This window comes from Phodopus roborovskii, unplaced genomic scaffold, assembly GCF_943737965.1.
Source record: "Phodopus roborovskii unplaced genomic scaffold, PHOROB, whole genome shotgun sequence".
NCBI classification, from domain to species: Eukaryota; Metazoa; Chordata; class Mammalia; order Rodentia; family Cricetidae; genus Phodopus; species Phodopus roborovskii.
This window is the reverse complement of record NW_026126422.1, coordinates 1,797,700-1,821,300: the sequence shown is the minus strand read 5'-3', so window position 1 is coordinate 1,821,300 and position 23,601 is coordinate 1,797,700. Positions and strand designations below refer to the sequence as shown.

Sequence of the window (23,601 nt, the reverse complement as noted above, 5' to 3'; positions counted from 1 at the left end):
TTAGACTTAACCATGCATTTGCTAAAGAATTCCACTCTGGCTGGGTGATGGTGGCACACACCTTTAATCCCAGAAGAGGCAGGATAATCTCTGAGTTCGAGGCCAGCCTGAGCTACAGAGATAGTTCCAGGACAGCTAGGGCTGCTAGACAGAGAAACCCTGTCTAGAAAAAATAAAAAACAAAGAAAAGAACCCCCCCACCCCTGTTCAATACTCTGCTGATAACATGTCAGGGCTTTGATGGGAATCTAGTGTGATGAGGACAACACGGTGAATGTAAAAATTCAAAGGCTGTGGAACTTTCTGGAAAATTGCTCTCAAACTATCCTTTTATTGGTAGTCTCAACCACAAGCCCTTCCTGTTCTGCCATTCCCATAAATAACATAAAAAAGGCCTAAGACAGGCTGAAAAGGATCTTAGAGAAATGTACTTATAGTAACACTGTAATAGCAGGAAACCATCAATGTCCAGGATAACAGCTATAAAACCCTAATATTAAGAAACTAAAAGAGCAGCCGGGCAGTGGTGGCACACACTTTAATCCCAGCACTCAGGAGGCAGAGGCAGGCGGGAGTTCCAGGACAGCCAGGCCTGTTACACAGTGGAACCTGCCTCAAACACAGTGAGTAAATAAATGAAATGGAAGTACACTGCACGCTGGTGATGTGTGGTGTGTGGTGCATGGCTGAGGCTGACCTGCATCAATGGCTTGCATCAGGCATTCATACGTAGTCTGAACAAGTTTCCGTGCTCCTTCATCCACATCTCCAACGAAAAAGGTCTCATTTAGATCCCCATGATAACCATTTCGATAAAGAGTGATGTCCACTGGAAGGAAAAAGGGCAAAGGTAAGCCAATGAAAAGGATCTGCCCGCACTCTCAGTGAGTGCTGCCTACAGGAAACCCTCAAGGGAAACTCGACTGAGCTCACTGTACGGAACAACAGCATGGCTGTGCAGCATAAGGCAGTGGTGAGCTTTTACGCTAGTAATGAGATCCGCTGTGACAGAAGAAACATTACATAGAGGACAGCTGTGTAAGATAACTAACCAGGTGCGGACACTGAACTGACGACTGCATCCAAGTTCTGAAATTAAACAGACATTCCCAGTTATCTTAGCTCACTCTTCCTGGGACACAAGGGGGCAAAGCCAATCTCAAAATCCCACTGGTCTTTCTTCCATCTGTAAGTACTTGCCCGTCTTCATCCCGGACTTAAAAGATTACTACTGTGTCACTACAATAAACTACACGTCTCTCTAGAGAACACACTAAATGAGTATCTTCACACTACAGATTTTGAGGAGCTAACAACACTGCAGAGTAGACAATTCATTCCTCAAAAACGCCATATGCTGTGCACATAACAAAAAGAATAAGGTTTAGCCAGGTGTGGTGGTACATGTCTTTACTCTCACACCCGGGAGGCAGAGGGACTCTATGAGTTCAAGACCAGGGAGAGCTACATAGTGAGACCCTGTTGCAAATAATAACAATAATTAAATATTGTATGAGTATCAGGGCTGAACTCGGAACTTATGTCTATAAACAACCTTTAAAAAGTCAGAAACAACTATAATAAAGACAATATTATATTTAATATCTTCTATCTGTCGTCTCTAATTTGACTTTTGCTTCTCTGGACACTAGAAAGACTAATTTCAATTAGTAATTAAAAAAATGCCCTATAGAGGCCTTTAGAGACCGATGGATAAAGTGATCTCTTAGTAAATAAAGTCAGGTGTGGAACACATGCCTGTGAGCCCAGCCCTGGGAGAGCAGACACAGGAGGATCCTGGGGATGCACTGGCCAGCTAGTCTAGTTAAACGGTAAGTTCCAGATTAGTGAGAGCCATCAAAAATAAGGGGACAGTGACAGAGGAAAACACTGAAGTTAACCTCTGGTGTCCACACAAGTATGCACACACTCATACACGAACACACTCATACAAACGCAAACTTTACATTAGACATTGCAGTGTATAAGTTGAATTTTATGCATATATAATACATGCACATGACTATATCTAGGGAAGCCTACCATTTTTTAATTTTTATTGTTTGAGAAGTTAATATATGAATATAATGCATTGTGACCAAATCCACCCCCTATTCCTTCCATTCTTCCATTCCCAACTTTATGTGTTAGTTTTAAACACTCCCAAGTCCTCTTAGTGCTACCTATATGCACATAGGTGTAGGACACCTCCTGCAGTCAGACCATTCCTGACCCTCCCCGCCTCACAAACCACAGCTGCGTCTCAGCTAAGGGTTAGGACTTCACGAGCCCTCCGCACTCCACCCAATGCTTAAATTTTGGCAGGCAAAAGTCGCGTGTTCAGTTACAGGTGCTGTAAATTCCTGTGCCCAAGGCTGTCGTGTCCAGGAAACACTGTTTCCCTGCAGATGTCTACAGACTTGACTCTCAGGCTCTTTCTGCCCTCTTCTAACATGGTCCCTGAGTCTGGGCAGGGGTAGGGTGAGGGGATGAGGGTGTGATAGAGATGTTCCACGTAGAGCTAAGCACACGTCTCTCTTGTTTCACTGCATATTGGCTACAAATGAGTCTCTCTATTATTAACCCATCTACTACAAAAAGGAGGTTCTCTGGTCAAAGTTGAGAGCTGTACTAACCTGTGGGTATAAAGGTAAAAACCTAGGGTGCCCTTTAATGCTGTGTTCATTTAACAGAATGGTAGTACCCTGTTGTCCCCTGGAGCCTATGACTTAGCCAATTACGGCTTGACCCATGAGTTTCTTAAACCAAATCAAAAAGTAGCTGGTTATCCCCATAACTTCCATGTTATGATGGCACCGGGGTCATCTTTTGCCAAGCCAGTTGTCACTGGAGTTCACAGTGGGTAAGACTGCCGATTACTTTTCTCTAGGGAACTTTCTTCACTGATACTTTCAATCCCAAAGGGAAATGTTATTGCAGCTCAAGACATGCAGTGTTTCCAAGACAGCAGAGTATGGGAGTCCAAAGCCACTCCATTTTAAAAAGGCACTTCTGCAGGTTTTCCCTTTATAAGGACTTTATAAATTACAACTAAGGGTTTCTCTGAAATCTCTCCTGAAAACCTACCCTGACCTCTTCATAACCATTAGTAAATTTTGGTAGAGGAAAAATTATATAATAGATACAATATTACTTCTGCACTGTCATCCTTTGCCTACTTACCAATCACATATGAAATACACTGAAGAAATACAGATTGTATAGAACATATAATTTTAGATGTATGCTGAAGGCAACATACAATCAATAAAAATGGATTTCCTGCCATGTGTGGTGGCAGGAAATCCACTAGCACTGAGAGGCAGGGACAGGCAGAATTTTGTGAGTTCAGGGCCAGCCTGATCTACATGGTGAGTTCTAGAAGAGATAGGGCTCTAAAAAGAGACTTTGTCTCAAAATAAAAAACAAAGTGGGGTTCCTTCAATTTTGAGTGACGCTGAGTTTTAAATAGTGGAAAAAAACAAGTCAAGAAACAGAAACAACCTAACCGACTCCCAAAACTTGTTTCTTTACTCACAATGAAATGTCACAAATATTTCTTACCATTAACAATATCGCCTTCTTGCAAAGGCCGTCTGTCTGGAATCCCATGGCAGATGACTTCATTCACTGAGGTACAACAAGACTTTGGGAAATTATAGTAATTCAGGGGAGAAGGATAGCAATTTCTTGCAATGCATGCCTACAGTAAATTAAAATATAGAGAAAATCATTTGGAGTGTACAAAAGGAAAAAAAATCTGTATATAATTAATCAGATCATAAAATCATAAGAATTTTATCACAGATGCTAGTATAAGAACTAATCTTATTTTACTTTAAAATAGTGATGGGTGTGTGTGTATGTATACATAAATGTGCACAAGCAAACACACACCCAGGCTTTTCTTAGAATTCACAGGAAAGAAACTGGTACTCAGACATACAATGACACCATGCCAGGGCAGTAGATATTATCTTGCCCAGTGTCTAATATGCTATATGGCAATTAAATATACTGTATGCAAACCAGTTTGCTGGTCTCCATGTAAAGGAGAAGCAAATTCACATAATACAAAAAAGTGTCATCATATAAAGACTCTGACTTAACCACTACTTGGGAAACATATTCCGTAAAAATAACACATTTTTAATAATTCCCTCTTACATTAAGGCCAACTCCATCCCTATAACAAGAAAATGAATATATGTACAATTAAGAAGTGGTAAAGTACTTCCTGTGAAATTTGATGATCGCTTTTGAAATGAATTCTGTGGAACTAGAAAACACTGTGTGAATCTTACACATGATAATCAGAGTGCTGTAGACTCTGTATCCACACAGTGCAGTGGTTTTCAGTTTCACACATCTCTAATGGCTGCACAAGATACTGTTCGTGCAATAGTTCATAATTTTACGAGAGACTCCATTACTTCTAGAGCTCTGCAAATAACCTGAAGTTCCCTGAGACAGAAAATACTGTTCAGAGAAAATAACTACATCCTTCCGGCACTTCCCTGACGTGGATGTACTCTGCAGTTACCATGTCAGTTTCTATCCCTGAGTAGATGGCCAGCTTCACCACTTGAATAATCTAACACCTCTTCCCCTCAGTCCCTATAAAATGGAAGTGGCAGCAGCACCTACTCACCCACCTCCAGAGGATGCTGGTGATGGCAAATGAGTGACTATGAAGATACCTTCAAGAGCCCTGGCCCTGGGAAGTACTCAAATGCCTACCTGTGACATACTAACACATACAATACTCCCAACCAAAATTCATGTAAGTCTAAATAAAAGACCTACAAGGCCAGCATAATGGTTCAGAGGGTAGAGACATTTCCCACCAGCCTGACAACCTGAGTTCCACCCTCATGAACCACATGGTAAAAAAGAACTGATTTTCACAAGCTTTTTTCTCTCACACACACACAAACACACACAAATCCTACCCCACACAAACTAAACAATGGGTTCTTTTTTTTTTTAATTTTTAAAACATTTTCATAAACTCAAGGCATATAGTCAAGTTCTTCCAGGAAGGTAGTCACCATTTATAATAACATCATGACTATAACACTATGGAATGTCAGCTTCATCCCCACCTCAAAAGTAATGGCTGATTGGGAGAAATCGTTAAAACCCACTGTCCATGCGTTACAACTGTTTAACAACTGAGACATACAATGTGTAACTAGTCTACATCTAAAAGACTCTAACAAGCAATCTTTATTTTAAAACAAAAAGATATTACTATGTCACATATATACTACAAATTTTATCTAATCTGTTTATTGCCTTGTTAATAAGATTTTTTTTTTTTTTTTTAAGATATGCTGTGGTTTCAATAAGACTCACAAGCTCATATATTTGAATGCTTAGTCACCAGGGGCTGAACTCTGGCAGAAGGTATGGCCTTGTTAGACAAAGTGTATCAAAGGAGTGGGCTCTTCCTCCCCCTACCTGCCTGCCGCCTCCCTCCCTGCCATGATAGTAATGAACTTCCCTTTGAAACTGTAAGCAAGGCCAAAATAAATGCTTCCTTTGTAAGAGCTACTGTGGTCATGGCATGGCATCTCATCACAGCAACACAACACTGACTAAGACAGGATCCTCCTAGCTCATCTGTGTATTGTCTTTTTCCTGTGTGTATGAAAGGAAACTGATTTCTGGTCTAGTTTCTGCAATTTGGTCTGTATTTCAGAGCAGCTGGCATATGTAGTGGTATGGTTTATTATAAGCACTGGATAAGCAATGCTATAAAAGCTGATAAAAGGTTCAGATTTCAGAATAACATGTCTCAAGCACCCTTCGATTTCAGCATCACATACATAGGCATGCCTAAGTATCTGTGGAGGACTTGGTACCTTAACACCTGGCTGGCTACCAAACTGCAGACACTCAAGTCTCCTGTACAGTGTAACAACTGCATATATGCTATCCACATCCTCCCGTATACTTTAAACCATTACTGTATTACTTACATTACACTGTAAATACTCCATATTTACATTAATAGTAGCAAGGAGTAAAAGAACACAAACATGTCTGTTCAAATATAAGTTATTTTTCCCAAATATTTTCAATTGCTGCTTGAGAAATGGCTGAATGCCCAAGATCTGTAGGCATTGTAATAGCTATGGAATGCTTCCCATATTTGAAACAATGCAAAAGTAAGCTTTCAAATTAATAAAATATTTTGAACATTATAAAATGAAGTAAAAAGTCTAATAATTTGAAACTTCTAAAATAAAAAAGGAAAGCTCTTACTAAGTGTACAGCGTGATCAATTTCTTCAGTAGTCACACCTGCTTTGATCATCCCAGCAGCAATATCCAATACTTCTCTAGCAAGCTGAAAAATAAGTACATTTAAGAAGAAATAAAAACAGATACTCTGCACTCTTTGTTTTATGAAAAACATCAGTCAAGTAAAATCATTTGAGCTGGGCGGTAGTGGTGCACACATTTAGTTCCAGCACTTGGGAGGCAGAGGCAGGCGGACCTCTGTGAGTTCAAGACCAGCCTGGTCTACATGCGCAAGTTCCAGGACAGCCTCCAAAGCTACACAGGGAAACCCTGTCTCCAAAAACCAATTCAGTAAATATGTTTATGTAAATAAATGAACAATACAAAGCTGATCACAGAAAATGGCAACTACGGATGAATCACTCTTAGTTTTATTCTCAAACAGATGATTTAAGTATAAAAAAATGTTTTGAAAGTAGGTTACGGGATGGCTATTGACAGTTCACATTGTAACATTCTTACAGCTTTATAAACCACAAATCACAGATGCCCTATCTGAACTCTTAACCCTGTTCTACCCATGAAGGGACAACGACTTACCCTACACACAAGTCGCATCCCTTCTATATCTTCAGTTGAGAGTAGTTTAATTTGAGAAGTACCTTTAAGAGCCTGTTCAGATTCAGACATTCCTGGAATGGAAAAAGAGTCAGTAAAACCACAACAAACAGAAAGAACTCAGCACAGCATTACACTGACGACTCAGTTAACTCAGTTAACAGCTGATTCTCCTTATGGACCACACAACACTACTTCACATGGAGAGGAGTCAAGCTAGTTTACTTTTTTAATATTTCCAACACAAAAAGGAAATAAAGGAAGCTGTAAAGAAACTATTTCTAAAACTTCTACTAGGAACCAGTAAATGTTAGCCAGGCATTGTACTCAGATTCACTAAACTATGGGTTTTGACAAGTATAGCACAACTTACAAACTGCTTTTATGGCCATGTCATGAAGCATCTACACACCAGCAACTAATCAACTACCATACTATTCTAAAAGCACAACCTAAGTCACTGTTACTCAAACGACAGCTTACGACTTTTTCTTGGGTTAGGTCTGTTTTGTTTTGCTGTTAAAGCTTCCAGTGTACAGGTACTCTGCCTGCACGCCTTGTGGCCTTGGAGGCCAGAAAAGGGCATCTGGTCCCCCGGAACTGAAGTTACAGCAGGATGTGAGCCATCAGGAGGGTGCTGGGAATTGAACCTGGGTCCTCTAGAAGAGCATCCAATGCTCTTAATGGCTGAGTCATCTGTCCAGACTGGTTTATGAGGTTTTCACTAGGCTTTATTTTAACAACCATCGGAAAAGGGAAAAGGAGTAGAAAGTACCATGTTCTGTATTCTGAAGTCCCAGATAAATACTACTGTGAAATACCTGCTTATTACTTGTATGCACACAGATCATGCCATAAAAACATTTCTCACTCAGGGTCATAATTGTAAGTTTGGGAAATACTACCCAAATAATCTTCATTAATGAAATTAGTCTAATTCAACTTTTACATATACTAAAAGAAACAGTCAATTTCAAAATCTTGGAGGAAAAATGTAACAAATTCTCCATCAATCCTGTTTTCCATTTCTGAACTGGAAAATGCCCAAACAAACAGTTTTGCAGTTTTTTATGTATATGTGTGTGCTGGTAAGTGGAGGTCAGGGTAGTGGACGCCTGGAGCAGGACTTACAGGCAGCTGGGTCCTCGTGAAGGACAGGAAGTACTGAGCTCTCGCCAGCCCGCTAAAAAATTTTTTCATTACCATAAATTAAGAAAAGAGTCGTATCAGAAGACAGGGTTATTAATTCAATATTAGAAAAGACTGTCCAGAAAGATAATCCTCATAGTATAGGCAGCAACCACCTTAAGATATAAATCTCAAATCAAACAATGAACATCACAGAATGAGTATTAACTGGCACAACTATTCCCGCAATGCTTGCAGATACAAGTGAAAGAAAGAAAACATAAAAATGTTTTATTTGGTTTTTTTGTTTGTTTGTTTTTCGAGACAGAGTTTCTCTGTATTGCTTTGGATGCTATCCTGAAACTAGCTCTGTAGACCAGGCTAGCCTCAAACTCACAGAGATCCACCTGCCTCTGCCTCCCGAGTGCTGGGATTTAAGGCGAGCGCCACCACAGCCAGGTAAAAACATAAAATTTAAAGGGAAGGATAAAAGCTTTATCAATTTCAGATATTACATAGCCACAGAATAAAAGAATCGTCTGATGAGTGAATGAAAATAAGAATTTAGCAAGTTAGCAGTTAAGATGTCAAAATCAAAAACTCTACCTACTATAATACAAACAAGCTAAACTACTAAACAATAAAGTACCCAGAACAAATGTAACAATAAAAGACCTTCAAAAAGAAACCCTGAAAGGAGAGTAATACTACAGAAAAATAATCCTATTTTTGGATAGAAGTCTTAGTACTATCTAGGTATCAATTCTTCCAAAATTCATCTGTACATTGAGTTTTGTCTCAACAAACAATACCATCAAGATATTTTGGGAATCAAGACAAACTCATTATAAACTGAATACAGAAAGAGAAACAGGCAAGAATACCCAGGAAATTTCTGAAAAGAAGCAAAGGTGACAACAACAAGGCCTACAAATACAGAAACATTTCCAATGGCTAAGTTTGTCAATGGCGTGTGACTAGACAAACAGGTCAGACACTGAACCAAAGACATGAGACTCAATATAATAATACAAGACACATATTCATACTATATACAAATGCTGAAAGTCTGTCATAATATATGGACAAAAGATTAGTGTTCAGCTGAGGAAAAAACATAATTCAGAATGTTAGTATACAAAGAGCATTTTAGGAATCAATTTTGGAAGAAAATCTAATAGTCTGATGGGGAAAGAGGTTAAGAATATGAACAGACATTCAAAAGGAAAGAAAATACAATTTGTAATACATAACAAGATGTCAAACTTTATAATTTAAAAGTGCAAGCTAAAATAGGAATGTACAATTTCTCAACCTTTGAAATGCATGAAGAGCATGCAAGCAGTACTGATAACAAACAATGCTGGTGACAACCGAAGAGAAGCTAAGTTACAGGTTTTCTTTTAAATTTTGGACCACTCCATGAGGCTGTGTGCCACCCTTGCACAGGTATCGTTCAAATTTTAGTGTATGTTCTGTCAGAGCAGGCATGCTCATGTTCTATTTTTTGCTGTTTGCTTACTTGTTTGTATTTGAAGGTTTTGTTTCTGTTTTTCAAGACAGGGTTTCCCTGTGTAGCTTTGTAGCCTGTCCTGGAACTCAATCTGTAGACGAGGCTAGCCTGGAACTCACAGAGATTCGGCTGCCTCTGCCTCCAGAGTGCAGGGATTAAAAGTGTGTGCCACCAGAGCCCAGCTCACTCATGTTTTTTTTTATGGTAAAACGCTCTGAAATTTCTAGTATTGCAAAATAAAAATGTATAAATCCTTTGATCCAAACCATTACTTTAGACAATTAATCTAAAAAAAAAAAAAACCAAAAACAAAAAAACCTCTTAATTGGGGAAAAAGATGAAAATACAAGAATAGAAACTACAATCAAATTCACAGAAGCAAAACCCTGTAAATAACCTAATCTAACCATGTATTAGTAGAGGCCTGGTTGATAATTACGATACACCCACACAATGAAATTAAAATTATAGAACTGGAGAACTTACATGAGCTCATATAGAATATTTCTAAGATAATAACATATTAAGAGAAACAAAAAGCTGGAAAGGTATATGTGGTGTGTTCATCTGTATGTAAACCAGCACTGGGTCTAATGTGTAGCCACAGAATATCTTGAGAATGATCTTAAACCTTGATAGAGCCAGGCTTCTTTCCACTGCATCATTCTACTCTATTAAAAAGTTATGTTTATTTCTTAAAATAGAAGTTAATACTACATTCAAAAGAGACTAAAGGAATTACATGCTATGCTTCCACAGTATCAATCACTCATACTGTCTTTTCCTTAAATTTATTCACAATGGATTTAGCTAAATTTTAAAACTACATATAAAAACATGATACTATGACCCTGTGCATATTAAGAGAAAAGCAGCTATCTCAGATTATATTCAGCTGTACAACTGTCCATAGGGGCAGCAGACACAGAATCCCACACTCTGAAGGCTGAGACAGGACAACTCCTAAGACAGGAGCTCAGCTTGAACTAGGTAATTAGATCATGTCAACACCAAAACATTTTAAATGTTTTAAATTTATAAATAAACACAGAAATAATATTTTAAAATCTCTGGTATTTATCATTTCTTATTTCTGATATGCAAAACCAGTCAATACCTACTGCAACCTAAATACTATACAAGTTCAAAGGTCAGAGACTAAGTCCACTGACCTGTGTGGCAAATTACTCATCTTGTCTGCATGTCTCACTATCATTATCTATAAAACAGAGAAGACAACAGAACCTACCTCAGAAGTGTTCAAAGTATTAAATGGAGTAACACGTGCAAAGAACTTAGCACAGTGCCTGACACATAGTTAAGCAAAAATAAACATAATTACTATTAAAGCATCACCACAGTCGGGCTCATCAAAACCACCACTAGCACACTACCACTACTACTCCTACTAAGACTACAGCCAGTCTTGAGTGACCACTCACTCAGGCCTTCGCAATCTACTTTTGCAAAAAAGAAAATCAAAACCTTTCCCTCCCATCATTTATAACACAAAACACAGTGTTTTTTCTGAATGTAGACTTTAACAGCCACATAAGCAGTTTTCAGAACTGGAGAGATTCCTAATGGGAGAAAAAAAAATCTTCATCTAAACGTGGCTTTAAAAAAGTAAGTTTACATTACATGCCCAGCACTGAAAACTCTATAAAAAGAGCATTCCTTCCTTTGCAGTGATAATCAATCCCACAAAGGGAAAAATGCACAAACAGGTAAGCAGGACTTACCTAAGGGATGGTCAGCGTAGTCTGGCCTCTGAATGTAACTGGGCACTGGCCTTGTGGGCATCTGAAAACAGTAACGAGATCAGTCCGACACCTATTAACTAGTAACAAGAAGCCTGGGAAGAAGCCTGAAGAGTGAAGTTCAAGCAAAAGTTTTCAGAAGTTAATTTTTGTTGACATGTTAATATTGTAAGATTCCCATTTCAGTCACTGAAGCTAAGCTTACTTTCTTCTATGTCAGTGTCAAACATGTTTGAGAAAGGAGAGCAGCTAAAGGTACCCATGCTTTAGGATTGGATATGAGGCTGGAGAAATGGCTCAGTTTAGGAAATGCAGTGAAGGAATTAGACAGGAGAATGAGCTGTGGGTGAGTGTGATCAAAACACATTATATTCATGCATGAATTTCCCTACAGGAAGGGACTGGAGTGGTACTTAAGCCACCGTCATTAGGTTACAATATGTCACATTAAAAACTCATAGAAAAGTAGTATCATACACTACTCTCTCATGACAGCCACAAGAATATTTATCCCAACAGGTGGAGGAGGTGGATGCCTTTAATCCCAGCACTTGGGAGACAGATTCAGACAGATCTCTTTGAGTTCAAGGACAGCCTAGTCCATAGAGTGAGTTCCAGGACAACTAGAGCTACATGGGGAAACCCTGTCTTGAAAAACAGGGAGGAGAGAGAGGGAGAAGGGAGGGAGGGAGGGAAGGCTGGCTTATCCCATTTTTTTTTTTTAATGTATGACATTTTAGTCTTTATATCTAAAATCTGATACACTTATTCCACAATTGCCCTTGTCCTACTAGTCCCAAATAATATATCCTGAGATCTAGAATGTCTGCTGCTCCTTTCTGAAGACAATCCTGCTTTACAAGCAAACTGAAAACTGCTTAGAGACAATGTAATTATTTTACATACTCACCAGTGGATAATGTGGTCTCAGTTTACCGGTGTACCGGTACCCCGCCCAAGGGTCAGTGTTAACATCGCCTTCTACAGTCCAGGAACATACTTCCCGTTTTGCCTTTTCATCTTCTGGGAGACAGACGGACAGATGTGAAAGCAAGGAGAGAAGAAAGAGATGCTTCAGTCATCAGGCTCCTGAGCAGCAGCATTCTTTAATTCTCACTTAGCTGAATACAGAGCAGAGAGCCCAGACACAAAAACCCAACTTAAGCTAACAAAGCATCAGTTTTACTGCTCTGCTCACAAACCTTCCGACTCTGTCTCAGCCTGGGACTGTACACAGTCTCAGACAGAACAGCAGCCAATGGTAAACGTATGGTCTCTACAATGTCAACTCATACGAACTTAACTTTAAATATCAAATATGAGCTAAACCTTCCAATCTGAATTCGGACTTCACAGCTGAATTCTCTGCTCTTACTTAAAAGCAGTAATCCTAAATCACCCCACAGGAAACTTACATTAAAAAAAAAAAAAAAAAAAAATTCCAATTTAACCAATCAATGGCTTTTTTTTTTTTTGTTTTTTACCCCCCAAGATTGTTTTTATATGCAATGGTATTTTACCTACATGTATGTCTGTGTTAGGGTACCATATCCCCTGGAACTGGAGTTACAGACAGTTGAGCTGCCATGTAGGTACTGGGGATTGAACCTGGGTCCTCTAGAAGAGCAGTCATTGCTCTTAACCACTGAGCCAACTCCCCAGTCCCCCAAACAACAGCTTTTAAGTGAAGGATTTTATCAATACAAAACTACTTCTGAACCTGAAACAAAAATGGACTCCATTCACTGTCACTAGATTCAAGTATTATTTTAAAAGTTTCAAAATGACAACTGATGCTTGCTTCATGTAAGGCTAGCATGAAGTGGTTTGTCTGAAACAGGATGTATCTCTTTAAACCTAGGATAGAGCAATCAAAATTCAGGCTTTTGCTGGGCACAGGGGTACCCACCTGTCATTCGAGCAGCTGGGAGACTAAGGTAGGACACTCATTAAGTTCAGGTCATTCAGAGAGCTACATCCCTAGACTCCAGGGCTCTCCAGATGGCTCAGTGACTAAAGGAGGCAACTAATCCCCCAAAATATCTTGACTTCCTTCCACACTGGTAGCATGAATTCATGCATATATATGTACAAATACACATAAAACAGTAAGTGCAAATTTAAAAAAAAAAAAAACATTATGATTCTCTCTCAAAACAAATTCAAAAGGCTTTGCTTTACCATACTCCTAGGGAGTAAGAAAAAGGAAAGGAAAGGAAAGGAAAGGAAAGGAAAGGAAAGGAAAGGAAAGGAAAGGAAAGGAAAGGAAAGGAAAGGAAGCCTTTCAAGTCTCCCTGCTGATCCGCATTCCTGCCCTTCTACAAACAGTACTTCCAAAGGAGAACTGAAGGCAGACCTCAAACAAACACACTAAAGCTACCAAGACAAACAAAGCTGAAACACAGCAAGTCTTTTCTAATCTCTACACAGAATTCACATCTGAAATTTACACCTGAAAATCTAAGTAAGCTAACATTCCAGGATCCATTTAATCCAAGTCCCAAATGTTAGACAAGCAATAGATTTCTAATAACCCTGAAATGAGCTGAGGCTGGCAGCAAAACTTTTTAAAGAACTGTAAAAGCAAAGGATAGTGTACACTATTTTTCAAAAACCACAGTGCAATAGGTGCACATAAGACACCGGCAGTGAACGAGCATAGATATAAGGCCCAAAATACATGACCTGCAAGCTGTACACTCCCACTCAAGGGAGCAAACCAAAGTAGTAAATCTCTTCCTTTACGGCTGGAAACTTTCACTTACAGTATTTCCCACCCACAGACTGCATCCCCCTCCATGGATAACCCAGCACCCCCATTAAGCACAGATACCACTTTATACCACCACAAAAAAAAATATCTTTTTAAAATTGCATTCCTTTTCCTCCAAAGATGGCTTGGCTAACCTCAGATGCTTTGGTAAAGCAATCTAACAAACTTCATTAGACCAATGAACTCATGGAAACAGAGGCAAACGAGTACAAGGCACCAAAATCATTAAGACAGAACGTTTACAGCTACTAACTACACACTACCCACCATCTGTATGGTGGGTATGCATCAGATGGCAATGCTTTATGCAGCAGATCCTTGTCAACTCCCAGGGAACATGGCAGGCTTTCTCAGGTCAGCCACACTGACAGCTACATTCACAGGGTGAGGAGCCGATGCAGAAAGGCTGTCTAAATAACAGCCATACTAGTGTGACTAACAATGGCTAAAAAACAGTAAATAGTTTGTGGGGTAATATAAGACACCCCAAAATCAACAGGGTATGGTAACACATGTCTATAATAAAGCACTTGGGAGGTAAAACAGGGAGGTAAGGGATTTAAAACCATCATTAGCTACAGAGCAACAGAGATCTGGCCAAATAAAATCAAACAGCCCCTCCATTCTCAGCCTACAATATGGTGACACTTCTAGAAAAGACAAGAGGGTGCCAAAAGACACTATGAGGTACTAGCCAAGCTAGATCCACCTACCCTAACAAAGATCTCATGTTTTCATAGTAAATGCATGAAACAAGATTAATCAGATGCAAATAGACATTTTACTACATAATGCCAAAGAATAATCCCAGATGTCAGAATTACAGTTTCAGAACTAAGACTAGTCTTAACACTCGCACAAAAGCTGCATCCAAGGCAAAGGGCTTAAGGACAAGCAATGGTACTTACTTGCTTTCTTATGTAGTAACTTGTGAGTAGCCCAACTTCCTTTAAAGCATTCCTAAAAGAGCAAACAGGGAAATCAGTTTCAGGTCTTCCTTAATCAGAAGGACTTTTAAGGACTGTTACACAGAAGAAAACAGTTATTGGCCTGGCCTGATGGCACATGCCATTAATTCCACCCCTCTGGAGGCAAGGGCCTGCAGGTGGGTTCCAGGTCAGTCAGGACTACACACTGAAAGACTACCTCAAAAAATTAAAAATAAAAGACTAAAGTACAAAGATTTGCAGCAAGATATTTATTAAAAGCCTAAGAAATGACATCAGCCAGGCAGTGGCGGCGCACTCAGGAGGCAGAGCAGGTGGACCTCTGAGTTCAAGGCCAGCCAGGACTACAAAGCTAGTCCTAGGACAGCTAAGGCTGTTACAGAAAAACCCTGTCTCAAAACTCCGCTTCCCCCTCCCCCAAAGAAAGAAAGAGAGAAAGGGTGAGGGGAAGGAGGAAGGCCATCCACACAAGCATCAGTTCAGAAAGGGATCAAGGGTAGAGTTATAGTTCAGCAGTCGAGCATTTGCCTGAGCGTGTTGCGCCTTCTATAATGGTCCTACGGCAGCCCTGCCCAAGCCCACCAGTACCGTGTTTGAGCATGACTCCCTAGCTGGTGGGATTATTTGGGACAGCTGCAGAGCCTTTAGGAAGGAACCCTGCTGGAACAAATGGGTCTCTGGAGCTAGCCTTGAGATCTGGTGTCTGGCAGGCTTCCTGACTGCAGATACAATGTGACCAGCTGCCTCAGGCTTGGCCCACCAGCATGCCTCATTGCCATGGACTATAAACCCTCCTTACACTGTAAGCCAAACCAGCCATTCCTCCTCGGTTTCTTCTCCTGGGGAAGTTGGCCAGAGCAATGAAAACTAATACAGTAGCCAACAGTTAGAGTTCTCAATGTTTTAACAAAAAAAAAAAAAAAAAAAACAAGTAGTGGGTATAAAAATATTAAGTTTCCTATTAGTTATAAAGAATACTTTGCAAAGAATCAGCTCCCGTTTTTTTTTTTTTTTTTTTTTTTTTAATGATTCTACCCTATACTCAAAGCAAAGCAAGGACTGTCTGTATTAAAAGCCAGTTCTATGTAGTTTAGGACCTCGTGAATCATTATGAGTGTGAGCAGGAGAGATGGCTTTTGACGCTGACAGCTTGAACAGACACCAAATTCTGTTCCTAGCACCCACATATAAGGAGGCTTACAACTGCCTGTAACTCTTCCAGCTCCAGGGATCCAATACCCTCTTCTGTCCTCTGTGGACACTATATACACATGCACAAACCCACATACACACTTTTGGGGTTTTTTTTTGTTGTTGTTGTTTTGTTTTGTTTTGTTTTTTGGCTTTTCGAGACAGGTTTTTCTGTAGTTTGGGAGCCTGTCCTGGAACTAGCTCTGTAGACAAGGCTGGCCTGGAACTCAGAGATCCGCCTGCCTCTGCCTCCTAAGTTCTGAGATTAAATGCATGTGCCACCATCCGCCACCACTGTCTGGCGCGTGCGTGCGCGCGCGCGTGCGTGCGTGCGTGCGTGCGTGCGTGCGTGCGTGTGTGTGTGTGTGTGTGTGTGTGTGTGTGTTTCCCCCTTTTCTGGAGCTGAGGACTGAGCCCAGGGCCTTGGGCTTAGTGCTCTACCACTGAGCTAAATCCCCAACCCTGAAAGCTGGCCCTTGCAGTCCACATTTTTTTTTAACCTTTGATAAAAATAATCTTAAATTAGAGTACACATCTGGAGAACAACACTGTCAAGTGCTCAAGTCTGTATTGGTTGGTCCCTAGTCTGAAGCCTTTCTGGTATCCACTATTGCTACAATAGACTCATCCTTAGCATTACCTGACCCTCCTTTATCTCTCCCATTGCACAGCTCTGTGCATTTCTATTAGTCTTTATAACTTAAATTATGTGATTAGTCATGTAATATTTGTCTCAAGTGGTAAGAAACCATCTTATATTAACTGCTGAATGCCTTTACTATTGAATGCCTGACGTCTAACCTACTATGTACTTTACTCACATGAGCTGGTGCCACTTCCCCTAGAATGACATACTTCCAACATTTATGTCAAAAGGCAGACACACACCACCCCCATTTCCTCTGGCTACATTCTAGGGTCTTCAGAAAGCCTGTAATGTCAAACAATGCCATGTCACCAACATGTCTTTTTTCTAGTATTTATGTGTGTGTCTGTAGTACAGCACATGCAGTAGTGTACACAAAGGCCAGTAGAGAACATGAGAACCTCAGGAACTGGAATTTTAAGGCAGCTGTAAGTCACCCCATATGAGTTCTGGAAACTGAGCTCTACTCCTTTGTGGGAACAGCAAATGTTCTCAATACTACACCATCTATCTAACTTGCCCCAAAATATGCCTTTACCGCTATGTATTTGGTTTAAATTTTATGTCCAACATTATCACTTATAATTTCTTCCTCATATTTTCATTTGGGTTGGTCAATTCCTTCCAATTATTTTTGCAAAATGTCACATGATATTTTGGATGAGAAACACCCATTGCTGCCTGCGTGTGAGCTATCAAATGACAAAGTCACTGATGGACATAGACAGAAGCAGAGACCGATGAGTAACGGACACGCTCATCTAGTCTAGTGTTTTCTAGTAACCTATGGACTTGAGTTAGTTAGTATTTACTAGTATCCTATGGACTGGAGTTAGTTAGTGTTTACTAGTAACCTATGGACTGGAGTTAGTTAGTATTTACTAGTAACCTATGGACTGGAGTTAGTGTTTACTAGTAACCTATGGACTGGAGTTAGTTAGTGTTTACTAGTAACCTATGGACTGGAGTTAGTTAGTGTTTACTAGTAACCTATGGACTGGAGTTAGTTAGTGTTTACTAGTAACCTATGGACTGGAGTTAGTATTTACTAGTAACCTATGGACTGGAGTTAGTTAGTGTTTACTAGTAACCTATGGACTGGAGTTAGTTAGTATTTACTAGTAACCTATGGACTGGAGTTAGTGTTTACTAGTAACCTATGGACTGGAGTTAGTTAGTGTTTACTAGTAACCTATGGACTGGAGTTAGTGTTTACTAGTAACCTATGGACTGGAGTTAGTGTTTACTAGTCACCTATGGACTGGAATTAGTGTTTACTAGTAACCTATGGACTGGAGTTAGTGTTTACTAGTAACCTATGGACTGGAGTTAGTGTTTACTAGTAACCTATGGACTGGAGTTAGTGTTTACTAGTAACCTATGGACTGGAGTTGGTAGTCTATCACTGCTGCTCCAGAAGAACTGGCTGACTGGTGGCAACAGCACATCCAAAATATAAACTGGGCACAGTGGTGTGTATGCCTATATCCCACCATAAAAGGCTAAGCCACGATTGCCAGTCTTAGGGAGGACCCAGCTTAGACTATATAATGAGAATTTGTTTCAAAAAATAAGAATAATTTACCCGAATGTTGTTAAACAATAGTTACTCTCAAATACCTTCTTTACCTTCTTTCAATATATGAGTAATTCTAAAGCAGTTAAGAGCACTTGTAGCAGTTGGGCGTTGGTGGCGCACGCATTTAGTCCCAGCACTCAGGAGACAGAGGATCTCTGTGAGTTTGAGACCAGCCTGGTCTACAGGAGCTAGTTCCAGGTCAGCCTCCAAAACCACAAAGAACCCCTGGGGGGGGGGGAGTACTTGTTGCTCTTGCAGAGGACCTAAGTTCAGTTCCCTGCACCCACAAGGTGGCTCACAACCATCCTTAACTCCAGTTCCAGGGGATCTGAAGGCTGCAAGCTGCTTCTGACCTCCAAGAACACCAGGCACCTACATGGTACACATACATACATGCAGACACAACAGTCTCTCACACATGATAAATAAATCTAAATGATAAATATGGTAGTAAGAGTCTTGAAATCATTTACCAAACACTAGGCTAGACATTTTACTTGATCTTATTCATCTTCTTCCTTACTCTAAGAATGGTACCACCCATCAGTCCTCTCTTAAAAGTTACAAGATGAGTTAGTTATCCAAGGATACTGGAGCAAAGATTGAAACCCAGGTCTGACTGCATATGCAGTCTCCTTCACTTAGCTACAATCACTGACTTTTTAAGTTCTGAAATCCATAAACAATAATCCACCATTTAGTTCCTTCTCAGCTGATCATCTGGCTCAGGGCAAGACAATGAACAGCACAGAACCTTATTAAATCAGAGCAGTTAAGAAACTGAAACTTTAAGTTCCACCATAATTAATAAATGGTAGTAATTAATAGACACTTGTCTAGAGTTACCCACCCTTTAAAAAGACAATGTAAGAATGGAAGGAACTCCACTTTCCACTGCAGGCCCATTTCTTCAACTTCCATTTAATGAACTGAAAGGACACTGGTACCATAAGGAACTTCAGAAAACACCAAAGGAGTAACCCTCAGCCCCATCTCAAAAAACAACTCTCACAAGTAAAGAAAATAGGGTACATGTAACTACTGTTAATTTACTAAGAAGAGATGCCTTTTGAGACACTCAGTCATCACAACCTTTGGAAAGGTCAGTTTTAAGAATAATGGGTCTTATTCCATTAAAGGAAGAACTTTTCTTAAAATGAAACAACTCAGACAAAAATATTTTTATGTTTTTAAACATAAAATACAGCATTTTTAAACAATGAGCCATTATTTATAGTTTACTACTCAGGTAAGTACCTTACCTACTCATTTCACCTACCAAAAGCTTTTGGTAGGAACTATCAGTGCCCCCATTTCCAAAAGCCAGAAGCTTTATGCAAAGTTACACAGAAGAGGAGCCTCTCTCTGCCTTTCCAGACATTTACTCTTCATTCAAATGTGTTCACCACTTGCTGCATACAAAGTACAGTACAAGGAAATGAGCATTCAGCCATGAAAATGATACCTCACCTTATGATCAAAGACACTGTCTTCTGTTTTCTAACTAATAAGGTAGCTGCAGGTCATTAACATGTTATAAAAAAGTTATGTTGTTATAAATAGGTACTTTTGTAGTTTGGTTCAGTTTGATTCCAACAACAAGCTGGCCAGTATTAGGGAAAAGAAAGAGAGAGGCAGAAGAAGGAAAAAAGAAAAGAAAATCTGAAAAGAACATGTCCAGCCGGGCAGTGGTGGCGCACACATTTAGTTCAAGCACTTGGGAGGCAGAGGCAGGAGGATCTCTGTGAGTTCAAGACCAGCCTGGTCTACAAGAGCTAGTTCCAGGATTAGCTCCAAAGCCACAGAGAAATCCTGTCTTGAAAAACAAAAAAAAAGAAAAAAGAAAGGAAGGAAGGAGGGAGGGAGGGAGGGAGGGAGGGAGGGAGGGAGGGAGGGAGGGAGGGAGGGAAGAAAGGAACACGCCCAATGGCAAAATAAAAGCCTTAGCCTCAACACTGATGTAAAATGTGTTTAAGAAAAGTTACAGTGGCTTGCCAAGGTCTCTACTGGGGCTGAAAGAACAGCTATGATTTCAGAGAGCAAGTGACATTTGGGTAAGTATAGAGTATTAAGCACAGCCCGTGACTACAGCAAGATAATCGGCTAACCTGAGAAGGGTTACCTAATTTTGTAATGAGAACACCAAAAGCAGCAGTAAGAGTCTCATTACTGAAATAAGCATTATCCAACTGTGGGGAAAATGACATTATTAGGGAAGATATTGCCTGGTTTGATTTGGGTGGTGTGTTTACAAAGTGAAGAATGACAGTGGAAAAATGAATGAACTACACGTGACTCGGTGACAAACTTTACAGAGCAGCTGTGGAAGGTGATAATAGGAATGAAGAAAGACAGCATAAGCCACTCTGAATGTTTGACGGCAGGTCTAGCAGTAATACTAGTACTATGATGATGGGGGGTGTCCTCCTGTGTGCTGCGAATGTATGTTTCTCTTATTGGTTGATGAATAAAGCTGGTTTAGGCCAGTGGACAGGCAGGATGTAGCCAGGCAGGAAGTATAGGCAGGGCTACCAGACTAGGAGAAGGCTGGGAAGAGGAATGCATAAAGTTGCCAGCAAGACACCATGTAGCTGCCCAAGAAGCAAGAGGTCCAGGCATCAAGGGTAAGCCAAGACCATGTGGAGAAACACAAATTAACAGAAATGGGTTAATAATTAAGAGGGAGCTAGTCAATAAGGAGCCTGAGCCATCAGCCAGTTTATAATGAATATAAGCCTCTGTGTGTTTACTGGGACTAAATGGCTGTGAGAGCAGGCAGGGCAGAACCAACCATCTGTCTACAGTGTACCTACAGACTCCAGCAGAGGCTACATTCTTTCTACCATGAATAAGTCTTGGATATTCTGACAAATATCTGACATTTCTCCAAACTACAACAATATTCTTTATAACAGAAAGTCACCTGTACTTGATGAACAGTTTTTCAAAACCTTTTAAGCATTTATATATATTTTAATTAACATATAATTATATCATTTCCTCCTTCTTTTTCCTCCCTCCAACCCTTCCCATAAACCCTCTTGCTCTTAAATCTGTGTCCTCTCTTTATTTTTAATTGCATGTGTGTTAAACTCTTATCTCAAAAAAGTGAGAAGAAAGGAAGGAAAGAAGGAAGGAAGAAAGGAAAAATAGTGGCTGGGCTGGAGATGGCTCTCAATGATTAAGAGCACTGGCTGCTCTTCCATAGGACCCAGGTTCAATTCCCAGCCCATGGGCTTGCCTTGAACTCACTATGTAAACCAGGTTAGCCTAGTAGAGATCTACCAATCTCTGCCACCCAAGTGCTAGAATTCAAGGTGTGTGCTATTACACCTAGCAACTCCCAACTTTAAACTATATAGACTACATTAATCTACTTAGGTGGTTCACAATTTTCACAGCAAATTTTTGTTTTAAGTCCAGGTCCCACAAAGAACTCAGTGGGTTTAGAATTGGAAAATGTTAAAGCCACAAGAGGCCCTCTACTGGGTTGATAGCCCTAATGCTATTTTTAGATCAAGCAACACTTCTCATACATCGTTTTTGGCAAAATGATAGCAACAAGGTCAAGTATCATGTATATACCCTCTAAAAACAAGACTCATACAACTGTGAGATCTCTTGCAATGACTTATCTACAAATATTAAGGTTTTTAATCATAGGTTTTAATTTCACATTTCTCTTTGCATGTACTTTATATTTGAAAACAGTTTCTGTTGTTTTCATACACTATTGCCACCCTCCCAAGCGCGCTACCCAACAGGGTTTCTCTGTATAGCCCTGGCCTTCCTGGAACTCAAGAGATCCACCTGCCTCTGCCTCCCAGATTAAAGGCTTGCCACCACCGCCTGGGCACATAACTATTCTTATTCAACTTTATTTATATATCAGTATTAAACTGTAGCGGAATCCTTTAAAAAACAAAACGTCTTACATTGTAGGGCTGCATGGCCTTAATTTCAGTGCAACCTTGTGAAATACAGAAGGAAAACTATTCTCATTCTGTCTGTATAGGGAAGCACTGAAACTCGGGAAGTCACTTCACTTATTCAAGACCTCATAGGAATTATCATACCAAGGCCTTTGGACTATTGATTAACTCCCAGGAACCTATCAGTTTATTATCAAAATATTTACATGCCCCTGGTCAACAAACTCATTCTGGGTCTCGAAATGGAACCGAACACAAATACTATTCAGTAAGCACACACTTTTGTCAGGGCCCATTCAATGCTGGGTTTGCTCAGGTGCACAAAACTTCCTAAATACATCAGAGCCTTAAAGCACAACCATTGAGGGAACTGTCCTTTCCACTCTAACAGAAGTGACTCATCTCTTTACCTCAATTAATAACCCGAGATGCCAACGGAAAAGAATGAATTACACAGACCCCTCTCCACTCCCACACCCAAAGTTGCTTAAATGTCAAAGCACGGTAGTAAAACACAAGGGGAATGAGGCTGAAACTGGCTCCCCTCTTCAGGAGGCTGCGGCCACCCGGAGGCCCCGGCGGGTCGCTTCCGTCTCCGTCCCGGATTGCACCCGCACCCGAGTGAAGCCGCGGGAGCGCGGCCGCGGCGTCCGGACCCGACCCCGGCTCGGGCGGAGGTCGCGGGCCACCGGTTCCCGCGCGTCCCCACGGGTCCCCACCTGCCCACACACCTGGCCGCCCTCCCCGCCGCGGATGCGCGGCCCGAACCCGCCGCAGCTCAGCTCCCGCTCCCGCGAGCGCCGGCGGCCGGCTTCCGAGGCCCGGGCCGCTCCGAGGCCCGAGGGGGAGGCGGCGGGGCCCGGAGGCGGGGGGCCCGGAGGGGCGCGGCCTGGGCGGCTACCTGCGAGCAGAAGTACGAGCCCTGGATGCCCAGCTTAATGCAGGTGGGACACTGGAGCTTGGCCTCGCTGCTGCAGCCGTCCGTCTCGCAGACCCGCGTCTCCACCGCCGCCATGCTGCCTGCCTGCCGGAGGAGGAGGAGGAGGAACGGCCGAGGGAGGGGAGAGACCCAGCCGGGGCGGAGCTCGGCCCGTAAGCCTGGGCGCCGGACGGGGAAGAAGTAGGGCCCGCCCCTACGCTGCGCGCCCCGCCCCCGCCGCGCACGCGCGGCTAGCGCCCCGCCCTCCCGGGCGCGCGGCCAGCGGGCGCCCGGCAGCCCCGTCCTCGCCGCGCACGCGTACTGGCGCCCCGCCCAGCAGCTCGCCG

General features: G+C 41.2%; 1 protein-coding gene across 1 annotated transcript in view; it reads right to left on the bottom strand.

Annotated features, from left to right (window-relative positions):
- Positions 1 to 23,401, bottom strand: part of Metap1 (methionyl aminopeptidase 1) — a 32,774-nt gene extending 9,373 nt beyond the window's left edge. Inside the window, exons 1-8 of the mRNA XM_051185402.1 lie at positions 23,237 to 23,401; positions 14,949 to 15,000; positions 12,178 to 12,290; positions 11,250 to 11,310; positions 6,849 to 6,940; positions 6,271 to 6,354; positions 3,565 to 3,703; positions 698 to 829 (exon numbers count right to left, since the gene is read on the bottom strand). Of these exons, the coding sequence (XP_051041359.1) occupies positions 698 to 829; positions 3,565 to 3,703; positions 6,271 to 6,354; positions 6,849 to 6,940; positions 11,250 to 11,310; positions 12,178 to 12,290; positions 14,949 to 15,000; positions 23,237 to 23,350 (787 nt within the window). The 5' untranslated portion in view covers positions 23,351 to 23,401. The remainder of the gene's footprint in view (positions 1 to 697; positions 830 to 3,564; positions 3,704 to 6,270; positions 6,355 to 6,848; positions 6,941 to 11,249; positions 11,311 to 12,177; positions 12,291 to 14,948; positions 15,001 to 23,236) is intronic.
- Positions 23,402 to 23,601: the final 200 nt, after the last annotated feature.